This window comes from Fukomys damarensis, unplaced genomic scaffold (assembly GCF_012274545.1).
Source record: "Fukomys damarensis isolate Sample0158 unplaced genomic scaffold, DMR_v1.0_HiC HiC_scaffold_27, whole genome shotgun sequence".
NCBI classification, from domain to species: Eukaryota; Metazoa; Chordata; class Mammalia; order Rodentia; family Bathyergidae; genus Fukomys; species Fukomys damarensis.
In genome coordinates, this window is record NW_022900939.1 from 45,540,484 (window position 1) to 45,555,228 (window position 14,745).

A 14,745-nucleotide genomic window follows, 5' to 3' on the forward strand; every position below is an offset into this window, starting at 1 on the left:
AGGGCCCTCGCTGTGGTCGATCACATACTGAAGAGCCAGAGAATTCATGTGTGATCTCCATCCCACAGAGGAGCCATTTCTTCTAAGGACTCCATTACACCGACTTCTACAGGCCATGCTCCCACGACTCATACTAATGCATCGTTTCTACCCACCTGAAAGGATCCAGATGCTTTTTAAAATAAAATTTGCATACAAAGCTACAGGAGCAACTTTAGCTCCCACAGCCATAAAGTGAAAACTTTCTGGAGTGAAATACTTCAGAAAACAAAAGCATTCCAGCAGCTTTCCTACTTATTTTTCAGGTATCTTTTATTCTAATGTAAGTCTTCCTTATAAAATTACTTACTAACAGGACAGTAAACCACAAGTAGAAAGAGAAGCTTCTTCCATAATTCTGTGAAAGAGAAACAGGTTTGTGTTCACTTGCAGACCAAGGTATACTCAAGGTTGTAACAATTTAGTGTTGATGTTTCCTTGTCTTGGTTTCCTATGCTATAAAATGATCCAACCTGTTGTGTTTAGTTATTTTTGGTACTGGGGATCGAACCCAGGTCCTTGTGCTTGAGAGGCAAGCGGTGGAACCACTGAGCTAAATTCCTGGCCCTGTTTTTTTTGTTTGTTTTTTAACACAAATTGTAACTGCTTTTTCCTTATAGTCAATGTGTTCATGTTAGTTACACATTGACATTAATATTAAATTAATACACAAACCAACCAAGATTTCTCAGGGAATTTTACAAAAACAATTGTCATATTACGGGAAAAGATGTTTTGCCTTCAAGCTAAAAGCAGTATTTTGGTAGCACCGATTCCTCTCACCCCACCACCCTGCAAGATGCTTCCTCATCAACAGCTACGAAGCATCCACTGGGGTGTCCAGCACCGTTCGCTGGGGAGGATAAGCTGTTAGTTCGAAGTGGACACGGAACTTGCCCTCACAAAGCCTACAATCTAGAGGATGAAGCATCCACTCATCATGTATGCACACACTGAAGACTGTGTTTACTAAAAGTTACCTACGGGAAAATGTGATTAAAGACAGAGAATCCTGGTTTATCAGACGCAGAACTGCAGGACCGCCTTGTCCTCCAACCACCCTGGAATAGCCTGGCACAGCCTACAGGGGACAGAACAAAAGGGCGCCATTTGTGGAAGGGAGGCAGAGTCACAGCACTCCAGAGGGAGGTGGAGAAAGTGTCAAATATTCCTGGATTAGAAATGAAAGGGTGTGAAACATTTTAGGGAAGATTTCTGCATGACCCGTGGTAAAACACTGCCACCTGGTGAAGGCGCCTCACACCCTCTGTGAAGAGCGGCCTTTCCTTCCCTCCTGCTGCCTCCCTGTGACCCCAGACACTTGGCTCACACGTGGCTAGGAACTATACAAGGAAACACGGCAGCGGTAGAGCCCTGCCAGGATAACAAAACAGCAGGGGCACAAGGACACTTTGGCCTCTGCTCCGAGAACCAAAGGGTGAGTTCCTAGGTGAGGTAGAGAATACGCACAAGGGTTCCGACACCGAAGGGTGAAAGTCTAACAGGCGGTGCTGTTGGAGGAAAGAGCAGGAGGATAAGGGGAGACACCAGATGAGGGAGGGCAGAGGGGAGCGCAGTCGGGAATCTGCAGAGCCTTTCCGAGTGCAGAGCTTATCAGAATCAGTACCTATCCCGAGTGCATGCGGGGAAGGGCTCCCTACAGATCAGGCTTTCATTTGAAATGACCACTTTAGTTTCAGTGCAGATTAGAAAATCAATTGTCGGGGGGAAGCAGGGAGGCTCTTATGTCAAGCCACGAAGTAAACTAATCTAACAGGACCAAAACAGTGAGCTGAATTTTAAAATGTAGCAAGCCAAAATGCCATTAACAAACCTGCTCATTAAACTTACCCGGCGATACAGACGGTATGCGCAGTGAGGAAAGGGTGGCAGGAAGGACTGCACCTACGGTTTGGGCTCCAAGGTCTGGATGAAATAGGAAGACTGGACAAGGTCAGGTTGGTGGAAGTTCACAAGGAGACATCTGAGCTGAGAGCTCAAGGTGCCTCTGAAGCACACAAATGCAACTCTCAAGTTGGGACTCTTGCATTTGTCCAGAGAAGTGGAAGCCAAGGGACACTGGACAGATCAAACGGAAGCTTCTCACATCATCACTGTTAACTCACTTCTTCCCCCGTGCCAACCTCCCCAATGTTAGCAAAAACAGAACCAGTGGTTTGAAATAAAACTCAGGTTACTTAACTATACACATTCACACTTAACAATTTAAGGAAAATACGTTTTCAGTTGGGTACATTCACTGACATCTGCAATTAGGGAAAACGTGGCCAACTTCTGGGCAAAATGAAAGAATACAGGACACACGGTGCTTTGATTTCTTAGTAAACTTTCTAATATAATTGTGCTCAAGACTTACTTTTAAAAATCAAAATTTACACATGGCCACCAAAAGTTTTTTTAATGCAACAGCATTTTACTAATCAAATCTTTCTTTACAGATGACTTTTTATGTATCTCTTCAGTAAGTGGTTCTGTTCAACTTCTTTACCACCCTGGTGACAGAACTGCCCTTCCAGAAACTCTCCAGAGAGTAACTGTTAATGGGCACACTTGGCACACAGTCCAAGCAGGAAGAGTGGGTGCTGAAGGTTACCTGCAGCTAGACGGAATAAACCAAACAGGGAAAGCCTCTGCTAAAATGAGGTCTCTGGACACACACACACACGGACTTCCACACTGGGGGCTCATCCTTACATCTCGTAAATCCTGTGGCAACAGCCAATGAGCCTGCAGGTGTTGATGGCAGTGTTTGAGAATTATAAATAACTGAGAATTACTATTAACCGAGCTAGGAGCAAAAGGTGGTTCAAATGTAGGTGACTGTGATGGGACAGCCTGCAGGTACAATGTCTGTACAGCCAATGGCACAACTTTTCCTTGCAGATGTTTGCCACACAGGCCAGAGCCACCTGTAACCAGTCTGTGCACTGTTCGAATAACCTCTGTATCCACAAATCTTTATGTATATCTGGCCAGTCTTCTTCTTGCTGTCTGTGTACTTTGGGCTGGGCGGGAAGGTACTGTGAAAACAAGATTCCATTTTCAATTGAAAAATGTATGGATAACTCTTACATTAAATACACTGATCCAAGGTACAGAACACAAAACTTCAGTTCACAACTCTTATCTTTAAATTTTAGTACTATGGAAACAGAAGACTTAATTGCATGGATGGGGAAGGCTCAAAATGAAGAAAATGACTTTCTAGCAGTTGGCCTTTGTAACAAAACCTTGAAAATAGCAGTTAAATTAGGAGACAGTTTCCCTATGAGCTGTAGTAAAGCCACATTCTTTTGTAATAAATGGCACCATGTAGTTATAACTCAAAGTCAAACTTGTCAAGGCCTATCTAAATAACAGTCTAATTCTCAGGAGACTGATCCATGTAGTTTGTTTATAATGGAGGTGAACAAACAAGTGCAAAATTAAGTACATAAGTTATCACTGGCAATTTTAATACACGTGTATGTATAAATGTTGTTATTTTGATAGCTACTTTGTCACATTATTAATGGAGAATCAAGGCTTTTCCATTATCTGAAATAGTCTGAATGCTGACACATCTTTCTGATAAACTTGTGAATTACAGAAAAAGGGGCGGTTTCGGTTTTCTTACGACCAATTTTATATGTTGATTCTTGTTTTAATTCCATTAGTTCATTTAGCTTATTAATCTTTGAATTTTCAATAAAATTCAAATGAGAATGAATTGACAGCTACAAAGAAAAATAAGACATATTAACCAAGATAAAATTATAGAAGGAAATTAACTATATTATACTACTTGCCTCACAGCTATAAATATTTACATGATTGCAATAATGCAAACAACTGAATATGGTCAAACTAAAAATCATTGCACAAAGGTAGGAAGGGAGACTGAGGCAGACTGAGTTTCACAGTAAGACATCAACAGATCTGAAATATCTGTAACTGTTAAAAATAGTACTGCATGTTACGTATGAAGGCAAATACCTTAAGAAATGGCTAAAAAGATTAAAAGTGGTTGGTTATCTGTACAGAAAAGTGAAGATCATTGCCCTGTTTATAAACCTTGTAGAACTGATTTTAAAAGCCATGTACCTATATAATTGATCAAAATATACAATTAAACTTTATTTACATTTGTTTCCAAGTCTGCAGACCTTAAAATTGGGCATAAGTTTGTGAATGTCATTAAAGTTACTTAATCCAACTGTCCCGACAATATATGTACCATTAAGAGCTTAAGAGAAAGTACATGTCGCCAAAAACAAGGTACCCTAAGATTCACGCCCCACTCCCATGTCAGCCCTGCAGACTGGAAGGTAGTTACTGTTCCTTGGCATCTTCAGCATTTCCTATTTGACAACTTACCACAAAGAAAGCAAATGAAAACTCGTAACTGAATTGGAAGAATGACAGAATAGAGATCACGGGATGGGAACAAAATCTCAGTAAGAAGCAGTATGTAAACTTAAAACATAAACGGAACTACCCATCACAACAATGAAGACGACCATTTACTCAAACCGGGATGACGGAAGTACAGTTAACCTTTTAATGCCCGTGCAGATTCCAGACTATGCACAGGGACGAGGTTACTTAACCATTTGAGCAGAATCTTCATTGCTTTTTTTCTTGTTATTTTAGCCACTTCGATAAGAAAGCTATACATTCCTGAAGAACCGAGGAACAAAGTTAAGAACTTCGGCGCTGACTGGGCACCAAGTGCTGAGACATTCTTGTTCCTACTGACACTGGAACGGGTGCGGGCCGACTGTGTGAGTGGGTACATGATGTTCCAAAGGATTCTTTCCTTTAAACACAAACTCATGACAACTCCACCAGTATTGGCTGAAAAACTCTGACCTAGCTTGGTCAGGCCCAGCCACTGCACCAGGTTGGAGACTGGGAGAAGCGTGTAGCTCTCCTCTCAGGAGCTAGCGACCAAGCGGTCCGTGCCTGCCCGTCCTGAGCAGCCCGAGCCTCCGCAGGTCCATGAGTCTCCATCAGTGGCCTTCACCACTGGAGATGCAAAGGGGTCTAACGGCTTTACTGGTCCTTTACTCACAGGACTGCACCAGAGACATACTAGTTAGGGCCCTCGTGATCCTCTGGTGCATGAAGCCAAGAGGGCCGCACTGCGGAAGGTTACAGAACTTCCCGAGGCTGTCTGCCCAGCCCTCCCGTGCATCAGGCCCGGGTTCTCACGCAGTACCGCAGTCCGGTCTACAGAAAGCAGCACCTCCCCCAAGCGTGGTCCCAGGGACCTGAGATATTTTCAGGGGATCCGAAGTCCTCCCTTCCCTGTGGCCAGTGGTGAAGGCCACACTTTCATAGTATATTTCAAACAAAACATTAAATGTAGAAACAGGTTAAAAAAAAAAAAACAGCTGATTTGAGGCAAATACAAAAACAGTAACACTTACTAACCTGTTTTAGTCTGGAAGTTTTCATACATGTCATATTAAAGTAAGAGGGTTCTCATTAAGTAGCATTAAAGTTATTGCATGTACTTTAAAATACAGCTACCACTAAAAGCTTTGGAACAATTAAGGCTAAATTTACCTGTTAACAAGCAATTTATTGTTAAGAGGCTAGTTTTACACGTCACACATGGTTTAAACACACGCTAAAGTTCCAGGGTGTTCAACAGTACTCCAGTTTCTTGTTATTTGCTAAGGCTTTAGATTTTCCTTTAACTTCAAAGATCTAACAAGAGGTCACCAACTAACCTAGAACCAGTGAATGCAAGTATACTAACAGTTCCCCAAAACAAGTCTATCTCCCAGTCCCTGGACACCTGTAAACGGGTTACACAGCAAGGTGGGACTAAGGTCACAGTGCAATTCTGAGCACTACTCAGCGGACCTTGAAACAAAGACTATCTGGGTAAGTGAATGTAATCACCGGGCTCTTTGGGAGTGAGGGCAATAGGAGATCAGACAGCTGGTGCCATGAGAACAGACTGGGCCTCATTCTGCAGAGGAAGGGACTGGGAATCAAGGAACTCAGTTAGGCTCTGGACATTAGAAAGGAAAAGAAATGGGTTCCTTCCTAAGCCTCCAGAAAAAGCCCTTGCCCGGGGCACACCTTAACACTTGTACCCGACTCCCAAGATCTGCACCGGACTTCTGATCCACACAACCCTAAGTCTGTGTTGTTTTTCTGTAATCTGTCACAGCAGCAGAAGAAAATGTAAGCAGCCTGGACAACTAAAACTTGTGACCAATTCTGCACACGTACAGAACACAAAAGTGCTGGCTACGTCTTCACGTTCGCCCCAAGGAGCCGGGTTGCTCAGTGTAGCTACCAACAGGCCAGTGGATGGAAACAAAGCTAGACCTTGAAGGGGTAGTAAATAGGCACTACTCCTCCTTCACTCTCGATTCTCAGAGCAAAACTGGCAAGCAAAAGCAACACTCAGCTTGGATTCCGGCTGAGAACAAGAGTCCAAATGCAGCAGTGTTTCAAGTCCCCACTTCCTCAGCTCTCAGGGAAGCCTTTGCCTTTCTGGGCTGATTTTTACATACAGTGCTCAACACAGGGTTTGACAGAGGGCTCTCAGCCTCTTTCTTACTCCCACAAAGATTACAAAGGGTGAACTTTACAGGGCCTGAGACATCCTGGCATATTTTACTTAACAGAAGTATATACAGGCTGTCTTAGCATAGGTCTAAATTGTTAACATTTTGTTAAGCAAAACATTTATGGGTGCATTTGAGATATACACAACACTCACCACAGGGAATTTGCACCTCTACACGATATAGCCTGTCTCTTCCTTCCTTGTCATCAGAGCAAGGTTTGCTGAAACAGGGGAAGCTGAAAGCTGACATTTATGCACTTCACTAGTTTAAGGCTGGTTGCAGGTGGGACTTAAAACTCAGAAAAGCTTCAAACCTAAAATACAAATTGTCACTTTCCCATTCTTTCCTCACCAGGAAAACCTCACATAATCCTGCCTTCCCAACTCTCCAGAGGTTAAGACACCTAGGTTGCGGGTACAGCTCAGTGGTACAGCACTTCCCTACCATGCTGCACTTCAGGATGGGGCCCTTACTTCATTCCGCAGCACCAGAAGTCAAGGAAAAAAACAGCTTCTAACATTCAGGAGCACCAAAATCCTAGGAAATGGGTTTGCCTATTTCTAAACATTTGTATTGAGTGATATTCACTGATACAAAGAAAAAAATGCAGTTAGCACCACAACATATTCAAGAAATTATGAGCTGAGGTGATCAAAACCTGATGTAAAGTCTTTCTTCCATTTGATAACCCAGTTTTGTTTTTTTTTTGTACTGTAGACATTGGGTGTCAGATCAAATACTAAACCAGTAGAAGATCTAGTGACAATATACACATTTGAAAAAAAAAGTTTTTTTGAGTTTGTAAAATCTTGACAGCAACTTCTCAATGGTGTAAAAGATGAATGAACCAACCTTACATTTTTAGTGGGCGCAGGGCGGGGTGGTGGTGCGGGAGGCTTTTTTCCTAATAACAACTTTACTTCCAAAATAAAAACAGGCCGGAATTAAACAGACTTTATTGGAGTAAAAATCTCGCATTTAGAATTTTAACAATAATCAATTTTGGGTAGGGATTTTTTTAAAAAGCAAGTGTGGCAAATTAACTTCATTCAGAACTTCGTCTCCTCTCCAGTGAAAACTGCAAGGCTAATTCAGCTACAAAACTATTTCAATTGTAATCCTTAGCTTCAGGAAAACCATCGTAATTCTGTGGCTGGTATTTTTCTTCATTGGTACAGACAGGCTAAACACACTGCTCTGTTTTCCTTTTGTCACAGCAGCATTTGCTATTACTGTACATCACAGCCATAGACATCACGCATTTAGGGCCGAAGTTCAGACCTGCACGAACGGCAGCGCCCGTGTTCTATTTCACGTCCCACTGGCATATTAAACGGTGCAGTCGCCCTGTGAGAGGCGGTGGCCCACAGCGCTTTCAAGGACAACCGCTCACTGCGAGACGCAGGTTTGCCACCACTGCCCACCAGCCAATCAGGGTTAGTCAGGCTTTGTGTTTTGGGACCAGGGGTCGAATTCGGACCTTGTGCTTGTCAGGCAGGCAGCAGCACCACTGAGCCAAATCCCCGGCCAATTAGGCATTTTATAAAAAGATTCAAAACCTATCTCACTTAAGTAAAAGTTCTGTGGTCTTACAATCCTGAGTCAGAACAACAAAAATTTATGGTGTACAAGCACTTAGAAATATATCAACTAAAAAGGATACAGCTTTAGTTTTGCATGGGCAGCTCTATTCTAGCCTATTTAAAATACACAATTTAGCTCAGCCTAACCCTTAAATTTTTTTTTTGGTTATCGGGAATTGAACTTGGGCCCTTGTGCTTGCCAGGAAGACAGCGGAACCACTGAGCCAAATCCCCGGCCTAACCTCTAAAATTTAGAAACAACTGCCCCTCCTCTACTGACTGACAGCTGTGTACAGATATTCTTGGCTGAGTAAGAAAACACTGTCTAAAGAGAATTAAAGCTTTAAAGAACATTTACTACCGAGTTTCAAACCACACACACAAAATAGATGAGAAATTCTTTTATCATATTTAGAATCAAAATATCCCTTAAAATATTTACATTTTAACAGTAAAAAGGATAGCAAAACACCAGATCATGTACAAGCTTACGTATTCAAGTTTCTGAAGAGCCAACACATGAAAAGGAAAACAACGGCCTACCAACAAGCTGTCGTGTACGATAATAAAATGTCTTCGGTGAGTGCAGGTGGAAGTAACAAAACGTACTCCTTGGACTTCCGATGTCTGGTCACAAACTGAACGATCAGCACAACCTACTTAAGGAGTGGCTTGGCTTTCTGTTGCTCCTCTACAGTTTCTTTAAAAACAGTGCAATCTTAAACTCACAGAGCACACATTACTCTCGAATTAGTCATGAAAGGATGTCAACTAGAGGCGGTAAATACATTCCATCGTTAATCATATTTACCAATTAAGAAAGGAAAACTAAAATTTCTAAGCCTTTATTGCATATTAATAAAACAAATCTTTGAATATACAGCAATGTAAAACTTTCAAAAATATCAAATTCCTGTAACCAGATTCAGCGTGAAGGGACAGTGACCGGCAGACGGGGCCCAGGTCCCTTGGGCCACCAACAGTGAGGACGGAGGTGGCCCGGCCACGGCGGTCCGGAGTCGGGCCAGCGTCACCCTGCAGCAGCCTGCCGGCTTCACCTTTTGCTCTTAGCTCTGTCGGTGTGGTCCCTGTCTTTGTGATGCCTCTCCCTGTCCTTCTCTGCCTCTCTGTGTTTACTTTTCTCTCGATCTTTGTCCTTTTCGTGGTCTTCAGCTTTGGGTCTGTCGGGTTTCCTCTCTGCGCTTCTGTTATCCCGGCCCCCTTTTCCATCCGCCCCTCGATCAGCATGCAGCAGCCGTGGCCTGTCTTTGTCTCTGTGCGCCTCCTCTCTACCCTTTCTGTCTCTGTCTTTGTCCTGGCTTCTGTCTCTGCGCCTGTGCCTTTCAGAGTCTTGCTCCCACTCCTTTTCGTGTCGCTCCCTTTTCAAGTGGTGTGAATCACTGTAAAACCTTTGGCGATCCCCTTTGCCCCTGTTAAACGGCCGATCCAGCTGCGGTTGGTCCTGCCGGCCCCAAGGGTCACTGTGGCGCCTCTCCGGTCTCCGAATGTCTTTAACCTGGTAAAAGTTCTGCGGGCCCATGTACCTTGACGCCTGTGCAAGGGGACCCAGCATACGCTGCGGCTGGCCTGGGAGATGAACAGGTGGCCAGGGGACCACTGGACTCTGAGGAAAGCCAAAGCCCGGAGGCGGGAGCAGTGGAGGTGGCAAATGCGGTGGAAATCCAAACACGCCTTGTGGGGGGAAACTGGGAGGCCCCGCAAACGGGAACCCCGGAGGGCTGGACTTGAGATGCTGGAGGCTGGGCTGCTGTGGCCGCATGGGTGAGAAGTTGGCACCTGCTCTGGGGCTGCTGCTTCTGGGCGTGAAGTTGATGTTTTTAGGAGGAAATTCTGATTGGCCTGTGTTCCCAGGTTCAAAATGAGATGTTGTTGCTGCCGGTCCTCTTCTAAAGGGGTGCACAGTTTCAATATTTTGTGTTAAGATGTCCTCCTGTGTTTGGGAGGCTTTTGCTTGTTCTGTTTGGGAAGAAGGTACGTTTTCTGCTGAAGGTGAGTTATCATTCTGCTGACCACAGGAGTTTTTCTCTGGAGAAGACGAGTTTTCTTCCACACTGATCTGTTCTGTCAGTTGCTCCTTGCTGTGTGACAGACCAGGGAGGGCCTGCTTTTCTCCATTTCGGCAACCGTCTCCGTCTTTGCTTTCTGAAGCAATTATCTGCTGATTCCGTCCTGCTGCTTGCCTCGGATCCCTTTTCAGGTTAATAAACTGTGGGGACTTTGCCGTATTAGCAGCGAGGTTTTCGCTGCAAGTCACATTACCATCTGTGTTTCCTTTTCCTGCATTAGACCTGCACGGAGAACTACATGAAGTCCTATTATCTTGCAAATTATTCTCTTGATCTTGGACCACCTGTCTTTTCAAGGTTCTCTCTTTATTCTCCACAGTTTCTTCTTGTTTTGACTGAATTGATAAATTTGTTAAGAACGCTTCTGTAGAAACATCTGGTGGTTTACCTCTGAGACTAAGACTCGCCACAGGCCCTGGAGAAATGGAAGAGGACCCCACCAGGGACGCTTCGTCTCCTCCTGCACCTGAATTACCTGCAGGTTCTGAAAGATCATCTACCGTAACCTTCACCTCCTTGGCTTCATCATCGGTTACTTCCACTCCGTCTACCTTTTCCACCTGGGGGTTTGTTTCCCCACTTATAAACGGAATTTCTGTCACGGTGTTCTGCTCCGCCACTGGCTGGCCCTGCTCGTATGCTTGGCCGGTGGTGCCCAAAAGGCTCTGGAGTATGTCATCCACCGGGAGAGGCTTATTTGCTAATTCCAAAGCAGTAGGTTGATTTTCCCAGCCTATTAACACTCCAGGAAGAAATCGTAAAGGTTTGGGTGGCTCCTGTTTGGTAACTTCCACGAAAGGCTCAGTAGCTGTGGGCAGGTCTTCCTGAAGACTCTGCTGAGGCTTGTTTCTTTGCTTGTGTAAGACAGTCGTAAAGGAATTAAAGAAGTCATTTTCCTCCTCCAGGGCTTCCTCTGTAGAAGCTTCTATTTTAGTTTTTTTGTCGGGGGGTAAGACTATCGGTGCACCTTCCGGAGCCTCCACCGGGAGACAAGTGCCAGTATTGGCACTATGCTGCCTCTTCAGCTTCTGACGGATGATCAGGCCCAGTAACAGATTAGGTCTATGCAGTTCAAGTCCTGCAGAAAATGAAAAACAGCAACAGTCATTTTCAGCCATTACAGAAAAGGGTAAACTCAGTGCACTGCACTGACCACAAGACAGGAAACTGACACGTAGGCCTGTGGAGCCCTCGAGAGGGCTGTACCCAGAGAAGACCGCAGCCAGTCTGCTCACTCAGCCTCGCTCGCTACTGCCCCCAGTGTTACTCTAGTGTTCAAACATGTACCTACCAGGTCCGTCAAAAGGCACAAGAGGATGTGGAATCTTATCTGCGGCACTCAGAGGAATAAGGTACAGATCTTTAACCTGCTTCATGTTGTTAGCAGCCACTCCATAGCGCTTTCTGCTACTGAAGTACGCGAACAGCAAAGTGTAAGAAATCTGATCTTCTTCAGTTACTGGTGTGAAACGAACCACACAAATCTCCTATTTAAGAAAATAACAAATAGTTGTTTAAAAGAATAATCTAAAAGAATCTTGGTTTTAAATACTATTCCTTAATTAGAAATAATCTATTAGGTATTATAATGACATAGTTTACAAACTTCAGAACATATGAGAACACTGATAGGTCTGTTTTTCAAAAAAATTTTCATAAGCAAAGAAAGTGAATTCCAAGATGGCCAACGAATTGGTGCTTGGTTAAATAACTTTTAAGAGGCAGAGATGTCCTTTCCAATGCTGTTACTTCTACAGCGCGGCCAGTGTTCTTGGGACACTGAATTCATAGCATCCGGCACCGTCAACCCGCTATGTAATTCCACGAACCCCTCCCTTCTCTGTGAGGAGTGTGTGCCAAGGTCCCCAGTAAATCCCTGAAACTATGGACAGTACTGAGCCACACAAATGTATTTCTTTCATATATATGTGCATGATAAAGGTGACTTATAAATTAGGCCCAGTAGAGATGAACAAATCTAAAGATAAAACAAGCACAACAGCATAGTGTAATAAAATGGCCAGCATCACCACTTTTGTGCTTTGAAGCCATTAGCAAACAAAGTGAGGTCAACTATGACAGTGAGACAGTTGGTCTGATGACCACGATAACTGCTACGTGAGGAACGGCCAGGGCGCAGGCGCAGCACAGACACTGGACACAATGGACAAAGCCACGACCAATGTCGTGGGTAGGTCAGGGCGGAGGGGAGCAAGGTTTCGCCATGCTACTTAGAATGACAACTTACAACTTAAGAACTCTTCTGGGGCTAGGGATTTAGCTCAGTGGTTCCGCTACCTGCTTTGCAAGCACAAGGACCTGAGTTCAATCCCCAGTACCAAAAAAAAAAAAAAGAGCATCTTCTGCAGTTTCCCATTTAATATTTCTGAAGCATGGCTGACTACAGGTAACTGACACCTCCGAAAGCTCCAGATAAGCGAGCACTGATCTACATACAAAGATACAGGTCTACTGACTGTCCACTTCACAGGGACTAAATGTAGGAATAAAAAGGGAAATGGTCTATCTCACAGAAGAGGAAAAAGAAGCTACATTGTGTTTAGTTTCTTTATTGCAAAATTTAGTTGTGCCTTAAATGAAGCAAATGCCTGTAATAAAGCAAGGTGGGGTTCCAGGGTGAATACTTAGGAGAGTTTTTTAAAAAATGTTGACAGAAGACACACAGAGCTCTTATCAGAGGCAAAAAGTAAAAGAGAGCGCCGCCGACTGCTTGCATCCTAGCAGTGGCTCCTGCTCAGTCTGTGAGGCCTGTTCTGCACATGTGGGGCTGTCCTGGCCCCTGGCACCACAGCCTGGAAGAACTGACTCTGTAAACATTTCCCGACAATGGGACTGGGAAACAGTTTTGCTCACCTTAGTTCCTGATGCTTTTATTTTTTCCACATAATCCCAGACTGTCTGAGGCGATATCCTGCCACCTACTTGAATACTATCTGGTAGGTCCTATATTTAAAAAAAAAAAGAACAAGAGAAAGTGATCAATACATATGAAATACCATTATTATAATTTTCCTAACTCATACAAGTCAACAGAATTGCAGGTACAGCTCAGTAGTGGAACATGTGCTTAGTTGTAGGTTCAAGTCCCCAACACACACACAAAAAGTAAACAAAAGGCATCCCAAAATATAACAGTACACAGACAGCAGTTACAGCAGCAACACTCTGTCTGGAATGCCAACTCCCAACGAATGGTGCCTAAAATACAGTTACTAAGAAAAACTAGGCGCTCATTCCAGGCTATCAGTGGACCAAGACATAGAAAAAGAAAACATATCATGTCACCAATTCAGAAAAGTTATAGGGAATTTCAGATTATTCACAGAAATGCTGCTACTCTTCCAAAGTTTTGTGCTTTTGTTGTGGTAGAAGTACACAGGGGTACTACTCCTTAATCATTATGAATTAAATTTCAGATGCTACCAAATTTAATTTACAGATATTATTTCTGCACAGAGGAAAATAACAGTCATAATGCAAGTCTTCTTTTGTAAAGGCACAATCTTTCCAAAAACAACTACACATAAAATCAATTACGAACATTTAAAAAACTTTATTCAGTATATTCCTTTTTCCAAGAAGACTTAGGAAGATATTATAAAAGCATAACTGACACTAAATTCAATGAACTTTATTTAAATTATTAAAGGCTTTAAGAACTTTATAATTTTGGTCCCAATAAAACCAAAAATAACTAGAAAGAAAATATAAGAGTTCTGGAAAGCAACTACATAGAAACTATAGCTCAGAGAAGAAAACTGTAATTGTGCTTATTAAAATTAAAATGTTTCCATAGTTCAGAATCTAATTTTCAATTTAAAAGAATTATCTGCATCATGATCTAATCAGACTAAATTTCTAAATTGTCAAAAAGAGAACCTGCATTTGTCTACTTTTCTCTCTCTCTCTGTTTTCGGTACCGGGGATCAAACTCGAAAACTTGTACTTGCAAGACAGGCGGCAGAACCACTAAGCTAAATCCCTGAACCTGTCTACATTTCTCTTACAAAATTCACATATCTAAAAACATCACTTACCAAGCAAACTATATGTAAATGTAATAATGAGGTTATTAATAAAGAATACAAATGCTAAAAAAACTAATCAGCATATTACATTAATTTCAGCCTAATCAAAAGTTTGTTAGACTTACAGAGAACATTCACACGATTTATAGTTTTTATAATACTGAAAACAAGTTTTTAAAAGATTTATCTTTATGGTCGACAGACTGAGAATCAACAAAAAAGGGTAACATTAAGATAAAAATATAGCCAGGCGTGGTGGGTGCACGCCTGTAATCCCACCACTCCGGAGGCTGAGGCAGGAGGATCGCTGTGAGTTTGAGGCCAACCTGGGCTACACAGTGAGTTCCAGGGCGGTCTGAACTACATAGTGAGACCCTGTCTCAAAAAACCAAAA

The 14,745-nt window shown here is 43.0% G+C and overlaps 1 protein-coding gene across 4 annotated transcripts in view; it reads right to left on the minus strand.

Moving 5' to 3' along the window:
• Positions 1 to 8,415: 8,415 nt before the first annotated feature.
• Positions 8,416 to 14,745, minus strand: part of Phf3 (PHD finger protein 3) — a 58,998-nt gene continuing 52,668 nt past the window's right edge. For all 4 annotated transcript variants that reach the window (XM_010617869.3, XM_010617871.3, XM_010617870.3 and 1 more), the window contains 3 exons: positions 13,177 to 13,266; positions 11,594 to 11,789; positions 8,416 to 11,380 (listed from right to left, as the gene is read on the minus strand). In XM_010617869.3, coding sequence (XP_010616171.1) covers positions 9,270 to 11,380; positions 11,594 to 11,789; positions 13,177 to 13,266 — 2,397 coding nt within the window. In that variant the 3' untranslated portion in view covers positions 8,416 to 9,269. The remainder of the gene's footprint in view (positions 11,381 to 11,593; positions 11,790 to 13,176; positions 13,267 to 14,745) is intronic.